This window comes from Lissotriton helveticus, chromosome 12, assembly GCF_964261635.1.
Source record: "Lissotriton helveticus chromosome 12, aLisHel1.1, whole genome shotgun sequence".
In the NCBI taxonomy this organism is placed as follows: Eukaryota; Metazoa; Chordata; class Amphibia; order Caudata; family Salamandridae; genus Lissotriton; species Lissotriton helveticus.
The window spans coordinates 46,590,941-46,615,252 of record NC_136073.1 but is presented as its reverse complement, the minus strand read 5'-3'; the positions used below and the strand labels follow the sequence as shown (position 1 = coordinate 46,615,252).

Sequence of the window (24,312 nt, the reverse complement as noted above, 5' to 3'; positions counted from 1 at the left end):
GAGCGTTGGGTACGATGATAGAACCACCTTGGTCCCACTCATGTTGGTTTCCTTTCCTGGGATGGATGTGCATTTGCCAGGAGCTACTCCTGATGGCCACTTGGCCTCTGAAGTTTCTGAGTCTTTCCCCAGAAACTTTGGTCAGGCTCAAGCTGAGAACCTGGAACTTGAGTCGTTAAGGGGTTTCTAAGAAGGTGGCTTTTCCCCTGCAGGCTTCCAGGGCATCTTCCACTTTAAAATCATTTGACTAACTGTGTTAAGTCTATTTTATCTAGCAGATTTGTCAAGCATATTTCATATCCCTCAAGATTGGTTGGTTCTCTTTGGGATTAAAAGTTCCAACATTGAGAATACAATGGTCCCTGATTGAGGCGGGTTGTGCTTTCTGGAACAACTTGGCAGATGACCAGGGCTTTGCTTTTTAAGGAGTTTCAGAATATGAGGCCACAGTGATTCATCTACTTCTCTGTTGGGATTTACTGTTAGTCCCTGAGGCTCTGAAAAACCCCCCGTTTGAGCCCTTAGACCCAGTGGATGTGGTATTCTAACGTTGAAAAGAATTTTCTTGGATGTAATCACTTCAGCCAGGAGGTGGAGGGAGTTGGGCTCTGTTTTAGCCAGATATCCATTTATTAAGGTTGTTGAGGACAGGGTTATTTTGAGGCCTGCTCCTTTGTTTAATCCAGAAGTAAATACAGCCTTTCACGGAGTCCAAGAAATTGTTCTGTTTCTTTTTTTCGATTCCCGACAGATTCAGAAGATGAGTATTTCCATGTGTTAGATGTCAGGAGAGCTCTTTTAGGTTATTTAGGTAGGGTAGAAGACTTTAGAGCCTCATTATACCTCTTCGTGAACTTTGGACCAGCGCATAAAGGGCGAAACCCTCCGTTCAGACTATGTGCAGATGGGCAAGATCTCTCATAGAGATGGCTTACAGTGAACCAGCAAAAGACACACAAATGATGGACGGAGTAAATCAAACATTCACCCTCAGTCAACAGATCTGGGTTAAATCCATCGTTCTTTTGCTCGCCACGCCACCCAAGTGTATACCCAGCCATATGCAAATCAGGTGGCATGGTGAGCAAAAGAACAATGGATTAAACCCAGATCTTTGTGACTGGGGGTGAATGTTTGCATTGTTCGGCAGTCCGTCCATCATTTGTTCGTTTTGATTTTGTTGCCCTAAGTGAGAAGGTTTTGCCCAGACATGAGTCCTGTGCTCACTGTGCCACTGGATGCAAGCTATCCTGGCTAATGAGGGGTGATAGCCAGAAACCAGTCCCAGGATGCTTCTTTACAGTCCAGGGAGGACCTGGCTTGGCACTTTGGGCCGGACTTTTCCCATGAGAAGCAGGGTCAAGACTGATTTGAATATGGCTGGTTCAAACTGGGGTGACCTGGTGAGCAAAAGAACGATGGATTAAACCCATATCTTAGTGACTGGGGGTGAATGTTTGCATTGTTCGGCATTCCGTCCATCATTTGTTCCTTTTGCATTTACAATGAACCAGGGCATCTCTTCCCTTTTGGGGAGGTCTACCAGGGGGATGTCGGCATCCATGCCAGAGATCCAGGGCACTTTACTAATTGAGATATGTAAAGCGTGACATGGGCTGCACCCTCCTCTTTTACGCGAGCCATACAGAATAATGCAGGAGACGGTGCCCAATAATGTGTCGGCTTCCAAAGTCTCATCCACTATAAAGTTATAGCATGCCTGTGGCCTAGTGAAGCGAATAAAAGTTTCTAAGTATATGTTAATTTGTCCTGGTTTCATTGGCTTGTTACTTCTCACATGTAATAAGCAAAGAGAGGGGATGCGGTAGTAATGCTTCAATTACTTACCGGTAATTGCATTATGCAGAATCCTTCCTCAGTTTGATTCATTAACACCCACTGCACCCCCTGTGAGGTTCCAGGAACACTGACTTGTCTCTGGATTGTGTACTGAGAGGAAGAGGTAATGGTAAGGGTGGCTTTTATAAATCTCAAATGCTGATTGGTGGTGCCTGGAGGCCTGGCTGCCCCTCATGTAATGAATCAAAGCAAGGGAGGACATGGCGTAATGCAATTACCGGTAATGAATTGAAGCATTCTCCTTAATGCTCGGCCCTCAGTAGTTTGATACCGCACCAACAAACAGTGCTTATTATTTATTTCTCTTTTCTCAACCATGTATATGTTTACCGTTTGCTTATCTTTACTTGCAAGCCTTTTACCATTCTCATAGATTGCGGCAGGCCTTGCTGCCCTGGAGGTGTTGCGAGTTCATGGTGTGCCGACAGCACAACTCTTCTTTACCACTACAGGGGTAGAAGAGTCCTTTAGGGCAGCGGCTTTTAGCATTTTGACTTCTGTGGACCCCCACTGAACCATTACTGGAATCGGAGCCCCCCACTGAGCCATTATTACAAGCTGGGAACCCCCGGTGTGAGAAGTTAGCCTGGCATATGCTGTCCACTATTCTAGTGGGCACCTTGCACCGGTCTAAACAACCCTTATTGATGGTGGTTGTAAAGTCAACCTTATAGACAAGCTATCCTAGTGGTAGCATGGACCAGCAGTCTTAGGCTAAAACTTCAGAGAGCTTCTGAAGCAAGCTGTTTTACCAATTATAATCCATTGAATACCAAATGAAAGGACACCACACAAGGTATATATCAAATATATATGTATTTATTTCTAACACAACCCCTCTGCACTCTTTATGAGGTCAGAGATCGAAGTACATCACAAGTTACTCAATTAGCATACGATAAGTTACACAAATACAGTTTTGCCCTAGGGGCCTCACAAACGATATACTAAGTAAGTGGTATAAGAACCACTTCAGGAATAGTGAATAGGTCTAGGGCCTAGGGAATCGCTGGGGCTACACTAAACAACCAAAGGTTAGGAAGTAGGAGACCCACGGGAGACGCGTGCAGTGTGGGAAAACAGTCGCGAGTTACCATTGACTTATAATGGAGAACGAAGAAGTTACAAAGTTACTGTTTTAGGGCACTTCCATCTGGACTACGACAAAACCCCGTTAAACTAGGACACTTGGATAGTCAATACCCACGGGAGCACCGGAGTACCCGAGTTACCGCATCCAGGGAAGCCGGGTGCATAGGTGTCTTTTCGTGTCGGGTTTCGTCAATGCTTTCAATGGAGATCTGCAAAAGAAGTGCTGCAGGCGGCCAAAGGAAGAGTTTCCGGGTGGATCCAAGGGTGGATCAAAGAACTGAAGAACCTGAAAGCAGAGGGGACAGAGTCTGGGTCACTAGCCAGTGACCAGGAAGGAACCAGGCGATGTTGTGATGCAATCAGGTGAAGAGGTGAAGCTTGTCTCTGCAGCCACGAGGACCAGGAGGTGTCGATGATGACCAGGAGCTGGATTCAAGCTGTCCCACGAAGGATCTAGTTGACAGCGGTGTCGGTATTCGAATTGGACCCAACAAGTCTTGGCAAACGCAATCCACGCAGGAAGTGAAGCTTGGCTTCAGGTCAGAGCAGCAAGGTCTGGGGAGCTTCTCCTCTGTAGGGAAGCTGGAGCAAGCCTGGAGCAACCAGGAAAACAGTTTAGTTTCAAAGGTTCATCTTCAGAGGGCTCACTAGCCAACGGGCTAGCAACCGGGAAGATGCGTTGAGCTGAAATGCAAGAGCGGGCCCCACGTGGCACTCGTTGAGTGTGGAGGGCTGAGCTTCGGTGCAAATGGCACTTGGGTCTGGGACTTCTTGTACCCCAATGCACAACTGCGAGTTACCTCAGGAGTCGATGCAGTTAGCAAAATGTAGGATGTCCAGGGTGTCCGGTCCCACATCTCTCGTGTCCGCCATGGGTCTCAGCTTTACTGCGGATGTGGGTCGGAGTCAGAGAAGTCTGAGAGTCCAGTTCCTGAGTCACTGAGTCTTCGGGATCCATCGGGAGCATCGACAAAGCAAACTGGCAAGTTACTGGTGGTGCCTGTTTGCACAGGGTGGTCACTCCTTGACCACAAGGGAGATGTCTTCAGTCTTTTAGTCGGTATAGAATGTCGAAGGTCCAAGAGTTTTGTTTCAGAGTTTCGTTCCAGGATAATCTAATGTCTCTAGACACAGCTCCTATCTTTATACTGATTTTAGGGGCTGGATTACCTGCTAGGTCCCTCCTATGGGAGGACCTGAGAAGGGGGTGGTTACACCCCTTTCCCTTTGTCCAGTTTCATGCCAGAGCCGGGCTGGAGTGCCCCAGCAACTGGTTTGAACCGGGCTATGCATGGAGCACCTTGTTTGCCCCAGGCAATGTTTGGAAAAGCATCTTTCCATTCAACCCACCCTGCCCCAATACACTACAGGCTGTCTGGGGAGGTGCTAGCACCTCCCTCAACAAGAAACCTATTGTCCAGGCCTCCCTTGCTGGAGTTTCCCCCAGCTGCAGGAGGTCAGACTCGTGTCTGTGGCAGCAGCATCCAATTTGGGATGCTGAGGCTCTGTTTAACTTTAACCGGGTAAAGCAGTAACATACATGTCTTTTCCCTCTAGAAGGGTGGAATGCTACCCCCGCCGCCAGAATTGCTGGGGGGGGGGTAGTATTTCAAAGTGTTTGACACCTTACACATCATGTTTTAATATAGCCAAACCAAAGTTAGCATTAACCGCGAGGATTATAATGCACTTAAGAGTTTAGGTATGGCTATATCATAGAACAGCTATAAGGACATGGTTCCGAAAGCTGCAGAGGGATTCAGCTCATGCTAGGGCACCCTCTCACATAAAACCAAGCACTCTGCCTCCAGGATTGTTAAGGCCTGCCATAGGAGTGACTTATAGGTTACTATGTGTCTATATATAAGGTAGATATAGATATACTATATCTAAGTAAGGGGTGATTACACCACCTTACCCAAGCTGATTGATCAGCCTGTGGTGTCAGTTTGGATGGCCAGCCAGGGGTGGCACAATACATGCTGCAGCCCCTGGTAGACCTTGGATGCACCTATGCCCTGGGTACCTATGGTACACTATACAGGGGCTCACAAAGGTGACCCAATACCCAATCAGGTATGTACCTAAAGTACATGGTATCAATTTAGAGAGAGAACAGCTGGGCTGTGGGTCTGATTAGCAGGCCCACAGCCACACTAAAGTCGAAAAAAACTGAGAATCACAGCAAAAAGTGGGGGTGACCATAGGAAGCAGACCCTACTCTCCTACACCCGGCGTAAGCAATTTCTATTATTTGAATTTTCAAACAATATATAAATATACAAAAACAAGTAAACACCAGGCAAATGCTCATATATTGAAATATTTTGCTTAATTCACAATCGATATTGAACAAGTGTTCCCATTTTCAGTTTTGTTTCTTTATTTGTACATACTTTATTGTCATATTTAATTTGGTAACCAGTTGCAGACCCCCAGGGGTCCTATGACCACAGTTTAAGAATCACTGCTCTAGGGGGCTTCTGGGTAATTTAAAAATATACCAGAAAGTGGGACTAGCAAGGCGTTTTCTACAGGTCATTGTGCAGATCACGCATTGACTCCATGTAGCTGTGCTGCAGTCGTGGGTTTTTATTTAAAAGCCACATGCATTGTGGGAGTTGAAGTCCTGGTTCACTTCAGTTGATCCAATTGAACATGCATGAAAAGAATGATTTGTAAAAGAAAAGCCTAGAACTGGTGCCCTGGAGTGATCTGGTAACCTAAGGCAGGCTGGGTTTACATGTGGACATCGGTAGAAACCACTGTGGGCACTGGAGGGTCCCCTTGCCATCCAATGACACCAGCTTCAGTGGCTATCAAAGGTTAGCAATGACTCACCCTCCAGTGATAGCCCTCGGGGTACTGGGAACTCGTCCTCAGCGCTCCAGTTTCCCAGATCTTACTAGGACAGTTCACCCATCCCAGGGTTGTTCTTTGCATTCTGAGATTTGTAGTTTTGTTTATCCCAATATAGAATCATGTCTGCAATTCCTGTAATGGAAGGAATAAACCTGGGCTGGATGGCTACTCTCACATGGAACTAGTAAACTTGAGAGCATGCCCAGGCGTGGGTCCGTTGCTCGCTGTGCCACTGGATTCAAGCTTGCCTGGCTAATGAGGGGTGTTACCCCAAAATTGGTCCCAGGATGCTTGTTTCTGGTCCAGGGAGGATCTTGCTTGGCAGTTCAGCCTGGACTGTTCCCATGAGGAGCAGGATCAAGACTGATTTGCATATGGCTGGGTCTGAACTGGGGTGGCGTGGTGAGCAAAAGAACAATGGATTAAACCCAGATCTCTTGCCTGGGAGTGAATGTTTGATTCATTCAGCATTCGGTTCATCATTTGTTGCTGCTGCACTTTTTGCCCTAAGTGGAATGGATATGCCCAGACGTGGGTCCCTTGCTCGCTGTGCTACTGGATTCTAGCTAGCCTGGCTGATGAGGGGTGTTACCCCGAAACTGGTCCTAGGATGCTTGTTTACGGTCCAGGGAGGACCCGGCTTGGCAGTTCGGTCTGGACTGTTCCCATTGGGCACAGGGTCAAGACTGATTTGCAGATGGCTGGGTTCAAACTGGGGTGGCATGGTGAGCAAAAGAATGATGGATTTAACCCAGATCTCTTGACTGGGGATGACTGTTTGATTCATTCAGCATTCGGTCCATCATTTGTTGCTGCAGCACTGCTCAAGACCAAGGCTCGTGGTATCAGGCAGCTTTCGGGGGCCTTTAACTTGGAACTGATGGGTGCAGCCGAAATGTTTCTTTCAACTAAATGTCCTGGGACTGCTGTAGACCGGTTGGATGGGGCTCCTGTGGAACCAAATGGACCCAATATTGCAGGAGCCACTGGTTGCAATACAGAAAGATATTTTATCAGTTGGTCCCTGAAGACCTGGGGTACCATTTAAGATGGGTTTTGGTTGTTCAGTGGACAAAGGAACTAGTTAGGGTTCAAGGTTACTGCTGGTGTTTTATCTTCAATGCCTATGCTGGCTGGAGATCTTCCAGACACCCTCGTAGCCGGAATGGCAACCTCCATCTGGACCTGGGAGGGTGCAGGCGTGCAGCACTCAGGGTTCATAGTGAGTGTAACAAAGTTTTCCAGAGACTGATATTAATATTCAATGCGATTTGACTTAATAAACACGGTTGTCGTACGTACCCCAAAATTAAACAGACACCGCCACCATGTGGTGGACTGTCACTAGAACTGGTGTTGCCAAGTAAGTGCTGGTGCCGGGCACTGGTAACCACTGGCTCAAATAAAGCACTGGGCAGCGGCAGACAAGGCACTCCTGACAGCCTCAGTGGTGGGAGCAGGGGTGCTGTCATCTGTCTTATGTCTCGGAACTCTTAGAAAAATCCAAGAGAAGCCAGAGATCCACGCCCACTCAGCAGGAGAGTAGTAAAGGTGTTGTGTATGTACAGTGGTGTATTTTGGAGAACACTAACGCAAATATATCACTAAAAGCCGCTGTTGTAGCGCACTGTCATTTACAGATAGCACATTCTTCGCTGTAATGGAAACACATTTTGCAAAGGCATCAGTTTTACTGATAAAAATATATAGTGCATGAATGATAATGTGTGGAAATGATGTTTCTGCGAATATTTGTCATTTGTGCATCACTAAGTGAAGTGTCTAGTTTGAGCCTATAAAAATCTTTGTTTCACTTCAGAATTACAACAAAAAAAGAGCTCATTTGTACTTTCGAACAGCGGATACATTTTGAAATAAATGTACAGTTCATTTACAGGTATTTAAACTTTGCTAATTGTTAGAAACAAATGACATTCTATAGCCTTCCCTTTCACACCAGCAAGATAGTCACATAGTTCACTTGACAAAACCCCCTCACTTTACAGTCAATGAAACAAAAGTGAACATCAGTTTCCATGTTCATTTTTCATAAGACATAGTCTGACATTTGACCTGTCTTTAAAAGCACAGCACATCATTCATTCATTCAAGGAACTTTATTCGATTCACAGAATCATCAAAGCATTAATAAAATACTATGTCTGACAAGATAAAAAATACATTTAAAGGCATCGTCCTTGCATATTCACCTTCTGAACTCCAACGTGGGTATTTCGGGGGTGCTGCAGCACCCCCTGGACCCTTTCTTCCAGCACCAATGGGCAGCCTGTTAGCAAGGCTGTGCTCTTGTGCGCCTCTGACAGCCCGGGGAACATCCTTTACAACGCAACTTTTACCCCGCACTACCATTACAACGCAACCATTACAACGCAAGTCATTACAACGACTTGCGCTGGAGGGCGCTGTAGGATAGGGAATAGCTTAATTTTCTATCCAACACCTTCCCTACTATCCACGGGGACTGGAGTTGGAATAGTAAATTAAACTATTCCACTATCCAGCGCCCCCCAACGCAAGTCGTTGTAAAGACTTGTGTTGTAAAAACTGCGTTGTAATGGAATGCGTGGTAAAAGCATGCGTTGTGATGTCATACAACCGACAGCCCTGCCTTCCTTTACTGTTAGGCCTCGTCACTGAGATCAGGAGAGGCCTGGATGGTGGAGACCGGTCTCCGGACTCGCCTGGGCTCTCTCCAGCTCTTCGTGGTAGCTGTACTTTACAGATCCCAGCCTTCTGCCCTCACCCCTGACTCTCAAGTTATTCTCTATTCACACTTTGTCTGTCACCCTTCACCCTGGGACCAGTATCAATGTCAGCCAGGCATAGGCCCTCATTCCAGGTGCCCTGGTAAACCTCCCGGAAAATCTACCCCCCATAGGTACCATTATCGGGGATTCTGAGGTGACAGAGTCAATGGGGGAATACAAGGCTTTCTCATTGAGATGGTGACTTTCTATGGAAATCAGTAAATCCGGGTCCCATACCCCCATTATTTCCCCATTCAATCCCTGGAGTTTCACTCAGAGATTTAGGGGTAGATTTACTCATTTTTCATGCAACGCAGGGCTACGAACAAATTTGCTGTGTTTCGTAAAAGGGAAACTGCAGAAATGCACTGTACCTACTAAGATATGGCTCATTTCTGCTGCCTCCTAGCGCTAGTGTGCTGTCTGGCGCTGACACGGGCGCCCTTGCACCATGGTGCAAGGGTGTCAGCGTTGCAGGCAGGATTGTTTTTATGACGGAAGGTATCCCTTCCTGCACAAAAATAACCCTTGACAGCGTTTTCCTCTTTCTATATCGGCAGCAGAATGCAGCACGCGTAGAAAGAAGTAGTAACAGGAGAACCAGACATATTCTCCTCGGTACGCTTCACTGGGGAAGGTGTAGCATTTTGACACATTCCGAGGTTTATAAGGCTGTAAATCCATGTGAGGGAGCATGAGAACGCCCACGCTCCACCCATAGAACGCCTTCACAATGCAAGGTAACGCAAGGCCGCAATATGCGCTGCGTTACTTTGTATTTACTAATTCATGCAAAGACGCGCAAAGTGGCTTAGTAAATAAAAAACAATTATTTTGTGTCAGAGCTGCGCCGCAAAAGTGATGCAACTCAGCGCAAAAACGTAGTAAATATGTCCCTGACAACCAGCTGTTTCCTGTTGCGTAAGTGATGCCATGTCCTCTTCATGCCGTATACCAGCCGTGCCCAACGTGGGACAAGGAGGGCCAGCCACACGCCACACTTTTTGGAGATTATTATTGTGATTCAATTACATATAATAAAACGGATAGTCCTTATTCACACAGTGGTTGGGTTGAAAATCCTTCTGTCTTCGTGATTTCATGTCAAAACCACTGAAAATGACACTCAAAAAAATTTAATGCAAAAATATCTACTTTACGTGTATATGTTCCTACAGCAAATGTGATTGTTTTTACACTAACTACAATATTTACGGTAATCCCGATTCAGCTGCAAACATAAATCTATGGCCGAGTCGGTATTACCAACACTTTGTCGCCGAGCATCTTATAGCGCCTTAGCATGGTTTACCGCCTGTATATAGCACAGGGCAAATCAGTAGCTTTCAGCCCCCTCTTGCCCTGGAAAGAGAGTGAACAGGCCTGTGCCAGAGGCACACATCAAGCTAACAATCCGCCTGCTCCCAGAATCCTTTGCTGTGTCTGTAAGAGGTACGTGTTTGGGCACCGCTTGAGCCCTCCTGAGCTCAGTAGAACCAGGGCTGGACTGGCTACCGGGCGATTTTGTGTGCTGCTGAGCTGGGGGCTGATTTCACTGCAGTGAGGGCTAATTTCGTTGATGGGGACCTGCGTGTGCTTCGAAATAAACAAATCAAAATGAATGTTGTTCAGCACACGCAGGTCCCCATCAACGAAATTAGCCTCCAGCTCGACAGCACACCAAAACACCCTGAAGCCAGTCCGGCCCTGATTAGAACAGACGTGAACAGTACAAGTGGGCCTAAGGGCTGGTTTGGGGCACCGAGAAAGGGCCGAGGGCGCTTCTGAGCAGTTGCAAAACAACAGTTGATGGACAGAATGCAGAACAATGTCATACATTCACCCCAGTACAGAGATCTGAGCCTAAATCAATCGTTTATTTGCACTCCACACCACCCCAGTTCAGACATGGCCATATGCAAATCAGCCTTGACCCTGTGCCGCTTCTGAGCAGTTACCTCGATTGGGGGCCCGACACGAAGACCCAGCATTCATGTCAGAGGCTGCGGAAGGAGACTGGAATGTGAAGAGCCGTGGATATAAGACCCTTCAGCCTGGCTCCGCCATCGGAAACTCAGGGCCTCCTCACCGGAACTGAGGTCTTCAGTAGCAGGATCATATCTCCGAGTTGTGATGTCACCAAGGGGCTTAAATAAGGTTACAAGATACCCGCATATCACCAAGGACACAATGCTCCAGCCCTAAGTTTTTAGGTCGAGCCTGCACAGCGCATGCGCTGTCTGCGAGGCATGCTGTACTCGGGTATGGACTTGAAGCTCCGCCCACTCGCCGCCCATCTTTTCAATTGACTCCTGTTGCTGTCCTTTCTAAATGGTTGCTTCTAATTCCTTAATAGGCTTGTTAGTCCCTCCTTACTAACACCATTTCTGCATTTGTAAATCTACCATGAGGACTGGACTTTTTACTCGTGTGGTTACACGGTATGTTTATTTGAACCATGAGCACTATTTTCTTTAATTATTTTATCCAACTGCAGACACGACTTTCCTGCAACGGCTGTTAAGACGTGCTCGAGGCAAATGAACACAAACCCACTAATGTCCCCCATAGCTCGTAGCCTCACATCTCCGTCCCGTCCCCCGGGCGCTGAGCTTTAGGTTTCTGCATGGCACCCGCTTTAAGATTAATAACATGGTCACTCGCTTTCACATTAACACGGGCGCCCGCTTTCTTTGCCACCAACACACTTGAAAATACGAAAACTTAGTGCGCGTACGATCGCATTTCCACTGCCCAGAGTTGCAGCAGGGGCAAGAGTTAAATGCTTTGCAACACCCCGTTGTGTTGCAAAATCATTCTTATCTTAATAGGTCTCGCATTTGCAAGAGTTTAATCTATTGGCATTGTAAATAACAATACCTTTAATTTATCTGTTTTAAAAAAAAAAACAACACATAAATAAAAGGCATTGCCATTTACAATACCAATAGCTGACACACTTGCAAATGCGAGACCTATTGCATTGCAAATCCTTGTTCTTAGTTCATTTTGGATCACCTGCAGTTCACCCGGAATACAACTCCCAGAATGCACTAGGCAGCTAAACAAAACTCAGGACTGGTGCCCCACATCCTTGGTAACATGGAGTCATCTGGTAACCTTGGACTTAAAGGTAATGATGGCATCAGCAGCTTATCCCCTCCCCTATCCAAATTCCACTTCACCAGTTGCAAATGGCTACCGCTGGCTTTGGTTACATCACATGGATTTCTCTAAACTGAACTAAATACTTACCTGACAAATTTCTCAGGTTCATACATGATGTGTCGCTCCAGTCCATGTTTTTTCCCTTTGAATTCTGGGACTTGTAGTCCTGTTTTATAATGTATTTAAGTAAGAGCTGCAACCCCCAGAAGGCAAACTAGAAACCTGAACTAGAGCAGCACATCACGCATGGACCTGGGAAACTTGACAGGGCTGTATATATATCCAGCAGCAGAAACGTTACACATCAATGACCGGTTCCAACATACAACTGCAATGGAATGTTCTACGTAGAAGCCATCTCCCTGCTGACGCCCATGGTAAGCAGGCCCTCATTGGATGATGGCCCAGTGAGGTCATCAATCCATGCAGGCGAGCAAGTGATGTCACTGCTCTCTGAATAAGAAATGGAGCGAGCTCATTGGTTGCTGTCTTCGTGGGACCGCCCACATTTTATCCGGAGGAGGTGGCCATTTGTGATTGGCCCAGACTGGTAGACGTCACAGGCGGCTGACCTTGCAGAGGCACTGATGTATAGCTGTTCCAGGAAGAGCCTTTACCTACCCTAGGGGTGGCATCCGGCGTGAGCTCGGTGAAAGGGTCGGGGAGTGACCTCTAAATGTTCTCGGATGATACCCTAAACCCAGCAGGGGCCCTCTTTACGTCAGTCACACAGTAACAAACACACCACCACTCGGAGAGAGTGATTGAAAGAAGCATAACTGTCCATTACTACTTGTTCTGACATATTCTTTGCCCAGTGGCGTAACACAGGTCCCCGCAGCCCACGCGGTGCGGGGGGCCCGAAGCTCCAGGGGGCCCCCTCGGCACTGCACTCTGTCCAGAGAGCTCCTAATTGAGCCCGGAGGGGGGCCCTCTACATAGGGTGACCAACAGTCCGTAATTTCGGCCGTCTGTCCGTTGTCCGTGAAGACTTCTTTAACGGACGCCATTTGTCCGTAATTTTAACAGCTGTTATGTGACAGCGAATCATGTGCCTTTCTAATGCCAACTGTTTGCCGTGGAGACCAAACAAAGCTGTTTAGGATTGGCTTAAAAGCCATCAGCCAATCCTAGAGCTCGCAGGTACACTGCAGGAGTGCTCTCATTGGCCCTGATTCAGGGCCAATGACAACAGCTTTAGGGTACCGCAGCCCCGGTACTTCTGAAACGCGCAGAGCAGGTTTTAAGCCTTTTCCTTTTTTTAATTTTTCGGGACCCTTACCCGACCCCTGACCTGTAGACTTAGTAAATCACGTTCTAAAGAGACCAGGCCTCAAGGCGCATTTTGTTGGATTGGAAGCTGGGGAACTGAACTGTTAATGTCAGAATCCGAACCTAATGCATTTTTGGAGGTTTCCTGCAGTTCTGGCTATTCTTCAAGAGATCCTCATCGCTCGACGCTTTAAGCAGATTAAACGACAGATAAAATATGGTCTCTGTGCGGTGGTGTAGCATGAGAGCACTGGGCCCCGGTGCAAGCAATGATAATGTCACCCCGCGGCCTGTTTGCACTGTAAAAGGCAACAGTAATTAATGTGCAATGGACCCGGTATCGATGCTCCACCGTCGATAGCTACTGCCCTGTATCATTGTCATCTTAATGTTTTTCGGGGCCCTGTGCATGACATGTTTAGGGGCCACCTGTTCGGAACATTTGTGAATTTTATTAACCATTTTCTGAAAACTGAAGCTTAGTCAAAGCACAAAAATATTAAACTATGTTAAAGTTTTAAAAACTGAATCATGCAGAAACAGCTGATATATGTCTTCCTTTGGGGCCCAACAAGCCTTAAAACTACACAGGAGAGGGGGGTACGTTGAGATAAATAGACATAAATAATATAGAAATAGATCTCCCTGGGGGGGTAGGGGGGATTTATAGCTTTGGGTCCATGGAAGTTGCACACTTTGCCCTTGCCTTAAAACGTCTCTTTTCTGCATTTGTTTCCAAATGCAAACTTATTTTAAACAAAGAGGCGTAGCTTTCGTGTAACTGTGTACCACAAAAACAGGACAAAACGTTATAGGTGGTTGCTGCAAAGACTCTGTAAGAACTGTCAAACCCTAACTATGTGTATTAGTGGGGCCCAGGAGGACAACCTTTGTTGGTCCCCCTTCAATGACCTTCTTTATGTATTCCCTGACTACCACCCACCATGGTGCCCCTCATCTCTCCTTAGCCCCTTTCTCACATGTATTTAATTTATAGCTAGTCATGTATATACACTATACAACGAATGGTCAACAGAAGGCCGAGCCGCGCTTAGGCTCCGAGGCTTGGGATATTTCCCAGCTTTAGCAGGTCTACCCCACCGCATACATAGAAAAGTCTGCTGTGCAACTGGCACCCATACCTTTGCCCCAGGACTGCTTATGGCTCTCCACCTCAACTTTCACCGGTCAAGAACGAGGTAAGCATCTGCGGCGGGCCTCGGCGTGTACTGAAGGCGGCCAGCAGCATGTGCCTGGTTGCAACTTTAGGAGTCCCTCAGTCCATTGTGACCGTTTAAGGGGTCGTGTTTATTGCCCGCAAGTTACTGAACTCAACCTGCCTGCTCAATTCCTGCGTTCATCGATATCCGTAGAAGAAGTTCTCCATTTTAGATTGAGGGTGAGGGGTATGTCCGTCCCATGGCCTATCCTAGAACTTGCCTTAGGAACTACAACAAGGGTGAAATTCTTGATGGGCCTCTTCCGTATGCAAATCTGCAGATAAGACTCAGCTTATAATTAATATGAAAAGGTGAGTGAGTGAGGGAAGGGATAGGTGGGTGGCTGGAAGGATTAGTGAAAGGGTGAATGGATGAATGAAAGGGTGAATGGATAGATAATGAGCGAAAGGATGGATGGATGAGTGAAAGGGTGGATGATGGGCGAGTGAATGGGTGGATAGATGAGTGAAAGGATGGATGAGTGATAGAGTCAATGGATGGATTCATGAATGGATGAGTAGAAGGATGGATGGAAGGAAGGATAGCTAAGTGAAAGGGTCAATGGAGAGAAAAAGGGAAGATGGATGACTGAAAAGGGGAATGAGTGGAAGGATGAGTGACTGGGTGGATGGATGAGTAAGTGACACGATGGCTGGAGGGTTCGAAAGGGTTAATGGATGAGTGTACGGATGGATAGGGTGAAAGGATGGATGAGTGAAAGTGTGGATGGAGGGTTGGATGAAAGGAAGGATACATGATGGATAGGTTTACAAATGGATGAATATGTTTGGATATAGATGGGATTACTTATATACTATAGTGCGACCTCCTTTGATGTGTCTGTAAAATTTACATTTTGTCCCGAAGTTTTGTCCTGAATTTTGACCTCCTGTCCTGAATTTTTGTCCTGAATTTTTACACTCACCGTCCTGAATTTGCACCCATGCCAGTTGGTCACCCTACCTCTACATACCTTGCAGGGAGGCCCCCTCAATTTTCGTTACGCCAGTGTCTGTGCCATGTAAAGTGGCGGCGCTTCGGATTTAGAGCCCATGTGCATGTTTAGAAGTTGCTTACGCTGTGTCTGGTTGCTCAGTGAGCCATTAACCGAAAGGGATTCTCAATTCAAATCTCATGGGCTCACTCAGTCTATCATCCTTCTGAGGTCGATAGAATCAGTACGGCTGACATGGGTAAAATGTAAATGTAAATCCGTATTTGCAAAGCGCGAACTACTCACCCTTACTGGTCTCAAGGCACCGGGGGCCGTAGTGGAAATTAAGTGAGCTATTGCCCAGAGTGCTGAGCTGAGCTGCCGCCGGAGCGAGTATCGAACCATGAACCTTGTGCTCCGAAGTCAGCTGCCCTGGCCGCTGCACCGCACCTCTCCACTGGGAAACAATAAACACCTGTAAATAGCGCCAAGACACCCCTTGAGGTGAAAGTACTCTACCAGTGCTCATGTTCTGATACATTCTTCTGAATAGTTTGTCCTTGAACAAAGCAGTAAAGGCCCAAACAGGGTGGCAATAGTTTTAAGTAACTTGGGTTGCTGAGAGGGCAGGTACTTTACTGCCCTTTAACCCAGGCCTCGCGCCCCGACCCTCGACTACAAGAGAGTCCATGTTTGAGAGAGCCAAGGTGATCTGGGGTTGTGCAGCAGGTGGAGCAGCACCGGGGCATTGCTGGTGATCCCGCTGTGGTGAGATACGTAAAGCTCACAGCAGCACAGATGAGGCCTCTACAACTGGGCACCGCACTCTAGAAAAGGCCTCCAGAACGAGGCAACCATTCTTAAAAAGGCCTCTCGAGCTGGGCACATCGCTTCAGTTGATGCATCTCAAACTTGACACAACACTCCAGAGGAGGCCTCCAGAGCTGGACACAAGACTCCAGACCTGGACACAACACTCCAGAGGAGGCCTCCAAAACTGAAGACAACATCCAAAGGCGGCCTCCAGAACTGGGGACCACACTCCAGAGAAGTCCTCCAGAACTGGACACAACTCTCCAGAGGAGGCCTCCAGACTAAACACAAGACTCCAGACTTGGACACAACACTCCAGAGGAGGACTCCAGACCTGGACACAACACTCTAAAGAAGGCCTCCAGAACTGGGGACCACACTCCAGAGGAGACCTCCAGACTAAACACAACACTCTAGAGGAGGCCGCAAGAGCTGGACAAAACACTCCAGAACTGGGGACCACACTCCAGAGGGGGCCTCTAGAACTGGGGACAGCACTCCAGAAGAGGCCTCCAGACCTTGACACAAGACTCCAGACCTGGACACAACACTCCAGAGGAGGCCTCCAGCCCTGGACACAACCCTGCAGAGGAGGCCTCCAGAACTGGACACAAGACTCCAAAGGAGGCCTCCAGAACTGGGAACAACACTCCAAAGGAGGCCTCCAGAACTGGGAACAACACTCCAAAGGAGGCCTCCAGAACTGAGGACAACACTCCAAAGGAGGCCTCCAGAACTGAGGACAACACTCCAAAGGAGGCCTCCAGAACTGAGGACAACACTCCAAAGGAGGCCTCCAGAACTGGGGACCACACTCCAGAGGAGGCCTCCAGAACTGGGGACAACACTCCAAAGGAGGCCTCCAGAACTGAGGAGAACACTCCAGAGGAGGCCCCCAGAACTGGGGACAATACTCCTGATGGTACCCATAAAACTAGACAACACTCCAGAGGAGGCCTCCAGAACTGGACACAACACTCCAGAGGGGACCTCCAAACTGGACACAACACTCTAGAGAAGGCCTACAGAACTGGACACAACACTCCAGAGGGGGCCTCCAGAACTGGACACAACACTCCAGAGGAGGCCTCTAGAACTGGGGACAGCACTGCAGACCTAGACACAACACTCCAGATGAGGCCTCCAGAGCTGGACACAACACTCCAGAAGAGGCCTCCAGACCTTGACACAAGACTCCAGACCTGGACACAACACTCCAGAGGAGGCCTCCAGCCCTGGACACAACCCTGCAGAGGAGGCCTCCAGAACTGGACACAAGACTCCAAAGGAGGCCTCCAGAACTGGGGACCACACTCCAGAGGAGGCCTCCAGAACTGGGGACAACACTCCAAAGGAGGCCTCCAGAACTGGGAACAACACTCCAAAGGAGGCCTCCAGAACTGGGGACTACACTCCAAAGGAGGCCTCCAGAACTGGGGACTACACTCCAAAGGAGGCCTCCAGAACTGGGAACAACACTCCAAAGGAGGCCTCCAGAACTGAGGACAACACTCCAAAGGAGGCCTCCAGAACTGGGGACCACACTCCAAAGGAGGCCTCCAGAACTGGGGACCACACTCCAGAGGAGGCCTCCAGAACTGGGGACAACACTCCAAAGGAGGCCTCCAGAACTGAGGAGAACACTCCAGAGGAGGCCCCCAGAACTGGGGACAATACTCCTGATGGTACCCATAAAACTAGACAACACTCCAGAGGAGGCCTCCAGAACTGGACACAACACTCCAGAGGGGACCTCCAAACTGGACACAACACTCTAGAGAAGGCCTACAGAACTGGACGCAACTCTCCAGAGGGGGCCTCCAGAACTGGAGTGTTGTGTCCAGTTCTGGAGGCCTGCAAAACTGAGGACAACACTCCAGAGGAGGCCTGCAGACCTGGACACAACACTCCAGATGAGGCCTCCAGAGCTGGACACAACACTCCAGAAGAGGCCTCCATACCTTGACACAAGACCACAGACCTGGACACAACACTCCAGAGGAGGCCTCCAGCCCTTGACACAACCCTGCAGAGGAGGCCTCCAGAACTGGACACAAGACTCCAAAGGAGGCCTCCAGAACTGGGGACCACACTCCAGAGGAGGCCTCCAGAACTGGGGACAACACTCCAAAGGAGGCCTCCAGAACTGGAAACAACACTCCAAAGGAGGCCTCCAGAACTGAGGACAACACTCCAAAGGAGGCCTCCAGAACTTGGGACCACACTCTAGAGGAGGCCTCCAGAACTGGGGACAACACTCCAAAGGAGGCCTCCAGAACTGAGGACAACACTCCAGAGGAGGCCTCCAGAACTGGGGTCAATACTCCTGATGGTACCCATAAAACTAGACAACACTCCAGAGGAGGCCTCCAGAACTGGACACAACACTCCAGAGGGGACCTCCAAACTGGACACAACACTCTAGAGGAGGCCTCCAGAACTGGACACAACACTCCAGAGGAGCCCTCCAGAACTGGACACAACACTCCAGAGGAGGCCTCCAGATAGGACACAACACACCAGAGCAGGCTTCCAGAACTGGACACAACACTCCAGAGGAGGCCTGCAGAACTGTACACAACACTCCAGAGGAGGCCTCCAGAATTGGGGACAATACTCCTGATTGTACCCATTAAACTAGACACAACACTCCAGAGGAGGCCTCCAGAACTGGACACAACACTCCAGAGGAGGCCTCCAGAACTGGACACAACCCTCCAGAGGAGGCCTCTAGAACTAGCACAACACTCCAGAGGAGGCCTCCAGAGCTGGACACAACACTACAGAGGAGGCCTCCAGAACTGGACACAACACTGCAGAGGAGGCCTCCAGACTGGACACAACACTCCAAAGGAGGCCTCCAGACTGGACACAACACTCCAGATGAGGCCTCCAGAGCTGGACACAACACTCCAGAGGAGGCCTCCAGAACTGTGGACCACACTCCAGAGGAGGCCCCCAGAATTAGGGACAATACGCCTGATGGTACCCATAAAACTAGACAACACTCCAGAGCTGGACACAACACTCCAGAGGAGACATCCAGCACTGGACACAACACTCCAAAGAAGGCCTCCAGAACTGGGGACAATACTCCTGATTGTACCCATTAAACTAGACACAACACTCCAGAGGAGGCCTCCAGAACTGGACACAACATTCCAAAGGAGGCCTCCAGAACTGGACACAACACTCCAGAGGAGGCCTCCAGAACTGGAGACAATACTCCAGAGTTGGCCTCCCGACCTTGACGCAACACTCCAGAGGAGGGCTCCAGACTGGACACAACACTCCAGAGGAGGGCTCCAGAACTAGACACAACACTCCAAAGAAGGCCTCCAGAACTGGGGACAATACTCCTGATTGTACCCATATAACTAGACACAACACTCCAGAGGAGGCCTCCAGAACTGGACACAACACTCCAGAGGAGGCTTCCAGAACTGGACACAACACTCCAGAGGAGGCCTCCAGAACTGGACACAACACTCCAGAGGAGGCCTCCAGAACTGAGGACCACACTCCAGAGGAGGCCTCTAGAACTGGACACAACACTCCAGAGGAGGCCTCCAGAACTGGACACAACACTCCAGAGGAGGCCTCCAGAACTGGACACAACACTCCAGAGGAGGCCTCCAGAACTGGACACAACACTCCAGAGAAGGCCTCCAGAACTGGACACACCACTCCAGAGGAGGCCTCCAGAACTGGACACAACACTCCAGAGGAGGCCTCCAGAACTCAACACAACACTCCAGGGGAGGCCTCCAGAACTGGGGACAACACTCCAGAGGAGGCCTCCAGAACTGGGGACCACACTCCAGAGGAGGCCCCCAGAACTGGGCACAATACTCCTGATGGTGGCCATAAAACTACACAACACTCCAGAGGAGGCCTCCAGCACTGGACACAACACTCCAGAGGCGGCCTCCAGAACTGAGGACAACACTCCAGATGAGGCCTCCAGAACTGAGGACATCACTCCAGAGGAGGCCTCCAGACTGGATAAAACACTCCAGAGGAGGCCTCCAGCACTGGACACACCACTCCAGAGGAGGCCTCCAGAACTGAGGACCACACTCCAGAGGAGGCCTCCAGAACTGAGGACATCACTCCAGAGGAAGCCTCCAGAACTAGACACAACACTTCAGAGGAGGCCTCCAGAACTGAGGACCACACTCCAGAGGAGGCCTCCAGAACTGAGGACATCACTCCAGAGGAGGCCCCCAGAACTAGACACAACACTCCAGAGGAGGCCTCCAGAACTGGACACAACACTCCAGAGGAGGCCTGCAAAACTGAGGACAACACTCCAGAGGAGGCCTGCAAAACTGAGGACAACACTCCAGAGGAGGCCTGCAAAACTGAGGACAACACTCCAGAGGAGGCCTCCAGACTGGATAAAACACTCCAGAGGAGGCCTCCAGCACTGGACACAAGACTCCAGAGGAGGCCTCTAGAACTGGGGACAATACTCCTGATGGTACCCATAAAACTAGGCAACACTCCAGAGGAGGCCTCCAGACTGGATAAAACACTCATGAGGAGGCCTCCAGCACTGGACACAACACTCCAGAGGAGGCCTCCAGACTGGATAAAACACTCCAGAGGAGGCCTCCAGCACTGGACACAAGACTCCAGAGGAGGCCTCTAGAACTGGGGACAATACTCCTGATGGTACCCATAAAACTAGGCAACACTCCAGAGGAGGCCTCCAGACTGGATAAAACACTCATGAGGAGGCCTCCAGCACTGGACACAACACTCCAGAGGAGGCCTCCAGACTGGATAAAACACTCCAGAGGAGGCCTCCAGCACTGGACACAAGACTCCAGAGGAGGCCTCTAGAACTGGGGACAATACTCCTGATGGTACCCATAAAACTAGGCAACACTCCAGAGGAGGCCTCCAGACTGGATAAAACACTCATGAGGAGGCCTCCAGCACTGGACACAACACTCCAGAGGAGGCCTCCAGACTGGATAAAACACTCCAGAGGAGGCCTCCAGCACTGGACACAAGACTCCAGAGGAGGCCTCTAGAACTGGGGACAATACTCCTGATGGTACCCATAAAACTAGGCAACACTCCAGAGGAGGCCTCCAGACTGGATAAAACACTCATGAGGAGGCCTCCAGCACTGGACACAACACTCCAGAGGAGGCCTCCAGAACTGAGAATAGCTTTCCAGGTGAGGCCTCTAGAACTAGACAACACTTAAGATATGAAGGCCAGGAGTGAGCACAGCAGTTCATTAGAAAGATGTCTCCCAGCACTGAAAGGAGGCCGCGCTCACAACTGATGTGCACACTCCTTTCAGTGATGGGTAAAGTTCTCTGTGAGCACCCCAACAAACCGGTGACTCGTGCAGCCACCCCTCCCCCACCCACCTGACCTTAAACAGCTTCTTTAGGGACACTGAAAATTTAGCACACACGTGCTCAGACACATAAACACCACACATACTTGTGCAAATGGATAAACACAGAGGCAGGCGTAATTTAGGAGGAATGATTTCTTTTCAGCAAACTTTTCCAACTTTGCTGTGCTACTTTGTACAGCCCTCGTGCAAACTCGAAAAGTTTTAAACTGTGTCTAAGTGTAGCATTTTGTAGAGGAAAGGTACCCCTCTGGCACAACACTAGAAGGGGGTTTGGAAGGGGTTCTGGCATTGTAATAAGCTGCAGGCCCGAGGCTCAGCAATTTGCTCGAAGCCCCAGATGGCATTTATTGGCCCGTGGCATAGGTTACATATTATTATGCGCATTTTAACAACTAAACGAATATATTGTCGGCTTTCCATTGGTTGGAATCTTCAATTTACCAGTACCGGGTTAATCACATGAATAATTTCAAATAAGCACGCTATGACGTATTTCCGGTGAGCAATAAGTTCAGCAGCCACTACTGCGTGAGTGATAATGATGCATCTCACATGACATTATAAAGACCCCAAAGAATCCTCTCTTCCTGGGGGGCGGGGGCTCCTGCCCAGAAGCATGACTTGAAGTTGCCTCTGTCAAATCAAAGCAGTCGCCGGGGAACCACCAGCCAGTATGTGGCCAGGAAACCTCCCTTCCGATCCTGGCTTCCCGCTTGAATAAACAGTGTGATCCTGTGCACACCCTCTTTCTTTGTTGAACGCACCGGCACAGCCTCACTCAGCGGCTCACCCCCTGTAGCTTGCCTCACCCCTGGAGGGAACGGGTTGCTCTGGAGCACTCTCGCCAAGGAGGCTTCAAAGCGCTTTATTTACATAAGATACTTTAACGATATAGCAGTAAAAAGAATTGTAAATGCAGCGCTGCAGGAAACGGGCCACTTGACGATCTCACGGCATCACGCCTCGCAGGCACGTCATTGCAGGCATGGCCTGCCGAGAACGGACGGGCAGCGCCTCGAAGGCACGTCCTTGCAGGCATGGCCTGCCGAGAACGGACAGGCAGCGCCTCGAAGGCACGTCCTTGCAGGCATGGCCTGCCGAGAACGGACAGGCAGCGCCTTGAAGTGGCCAACTGCAGGCATGTCGCAATACCGGGCAGCTGTCAGGCTCGTCCCAGCGCCCGCCCCGGACCAGAACCGGCAGCGCTAGCACGTCTCGCCTGGTAGGCTTCGAAGCACTGCATTATATATAGTTTATTTAACTTTTCGTTGTGGTTTATGAGTTAAGAACACGGGCTTTATGAAGAACGCTTTACATTTCATACAAAGTTACAAGCGAGCAGCAAAAGTACAAATGTAAAGGTATTCTAAAATAAAATAAGCACAAACGTACCGGAAAAACGAAGGCAACAGTAGCAAAGGGAAATTATTTTTGCTAAATGCCAGCATAGGGACATGTTTCTCCATATAAGTTTTCTAGACACCCCCACAGGGGTCTGGGCCCCCACTCTTGAACGACCCTGCATTAAGAAAGCCTGCTCCCCGACGCTATCGTGTCTGGTGGGGACTCTCCTGTGTCCAGCGCCTGGAGGTAGCCTCTCTGACGTGAGGCGCTATACCCCGCTCCCACTCTTACCTCGCAGCGCCTGGAGGTAGCTTCTCTGGCGTGAGGCGCTATACCCCGCTCCCACTCTTACCTCGCAGCGCCTGGAGGTAGCCTCTCTGGCGTGCAGCGCTATACCTCGCTCCCACTCTTACCTCGCTGCCCGCGATGGGCCGGAACCCGGCCGGCATGGCTCCGAGCTGGGGGGGACGCCGTTCAGGCCTCGACCTTGGCCAAGGTGAAAGGTCACGGGAGGGTCCCGCTGAGCGCTGCTCCTGCAAGAAGGGCTCCGGTCCTCAGGAAGCCATGGATGGGCACAGGGAGGGAGACAGGGAGGGACCCTCGAAGGATGATGAGCGCCGCGAGGGCGAGGACGGCTTCTAGGCGCTGCTTCTGGGAGCTCTGAGGAGTGAGTGGGCAGGAGGGGTGGGGCTGGCACGGGTGGGTGCAGAGGGGAGGTGAGTGAGCTCGGCTCCCAGGGGCTGGACGTCCTTCAGAGCGGAGCTCCTGCCCTCCGCCGGCCCCTCCCCGAGCCGCCACCCCGCCCTCTTTGGTGGGGCGGAGGAGGGTGAGGTGACACCCGAGGAGCCCTGCATGACGCTCTCTCGTCTTCGCTGGGGGCACTCACGGCAGGGAGAGCAGATCAAGAGCCAGCTGACAGCCGGAGGGAGGGGGAGGCCCCCGGAGCCGAGGTGTGCACGGGAAGGAAACTCTCGTGTGCACACACAAGCTACACCACACTCATTGTGTGCACACACAAGCTGCAGCGCACTCTCGTGTGCACACACAAGCTACACCACACTCATTGTGTGCACACACAAGCTGCAGCGCACTCTCGTGTGCACACACAAGCTGCACTCTCGTGTGCACACACAACTGCAGCGCACTCCTCGTGTGCATACATTCTGCAGCACACTATTTGTGTGCACAAACAAGCTGCACTCTCGTGTGCACACACAAGCTGCAGCACACTCCTCGTGTACACCTACAAGCTGCTGCACAGTCCTGTGTGCACACACAAGTTGCAGCTAACTCCTCGTGTGCATACATTCTGCAGCACACTTCTCGTGTGCACAAACAAGCTGCACTCTCTTGTGCACACACAAGCTGCAGCACACTCCTCGTGTACACCTACAAGCTGCTTCACAGTCCTGTGTGCGCACACAAGCTGCAGCACACTCATCGTGTACACCTACAAGCTTCGGCACAGTCCTGTGTGCATACATGCTGCAGCACACTTCTCGTGTGCACAAACAAGCTGCACTCTCTTGTGCACACACAAGCTGCAGCACACTCCTCGTGTACACCTACAAGCTGCTGCACAGTCCTGTGTGCACA

At 49.8% G+C, this 24,312-nt stretch overlaps 1 protein-coding gene across 1 annotated transcript in view; it reads right to left on the bottom strand.

The window, feature by feature from the left end:
- Positions 1-23,378, bottom strand: part of SLC2A4 (solute carrier family 2 member 4) — a 239,908-nt gene extending 216,530 nt beyond the window's left edge. Inside the window, exon 1 of the mRNA XM_078669648.1 lies at positions 23,130-23,378. Within this exon, the coding sequence (XP_078525774.1) occupies positions 23,130-23,165 (36 nt within the window). The 5' untranslated portion in view covers positions 23,166-23,378. The remainder of the gene's footprint in view (positions 1-23,129) is intronic.
- Positions 23,379-24,312: the final 934 nt, after the last annotated feature.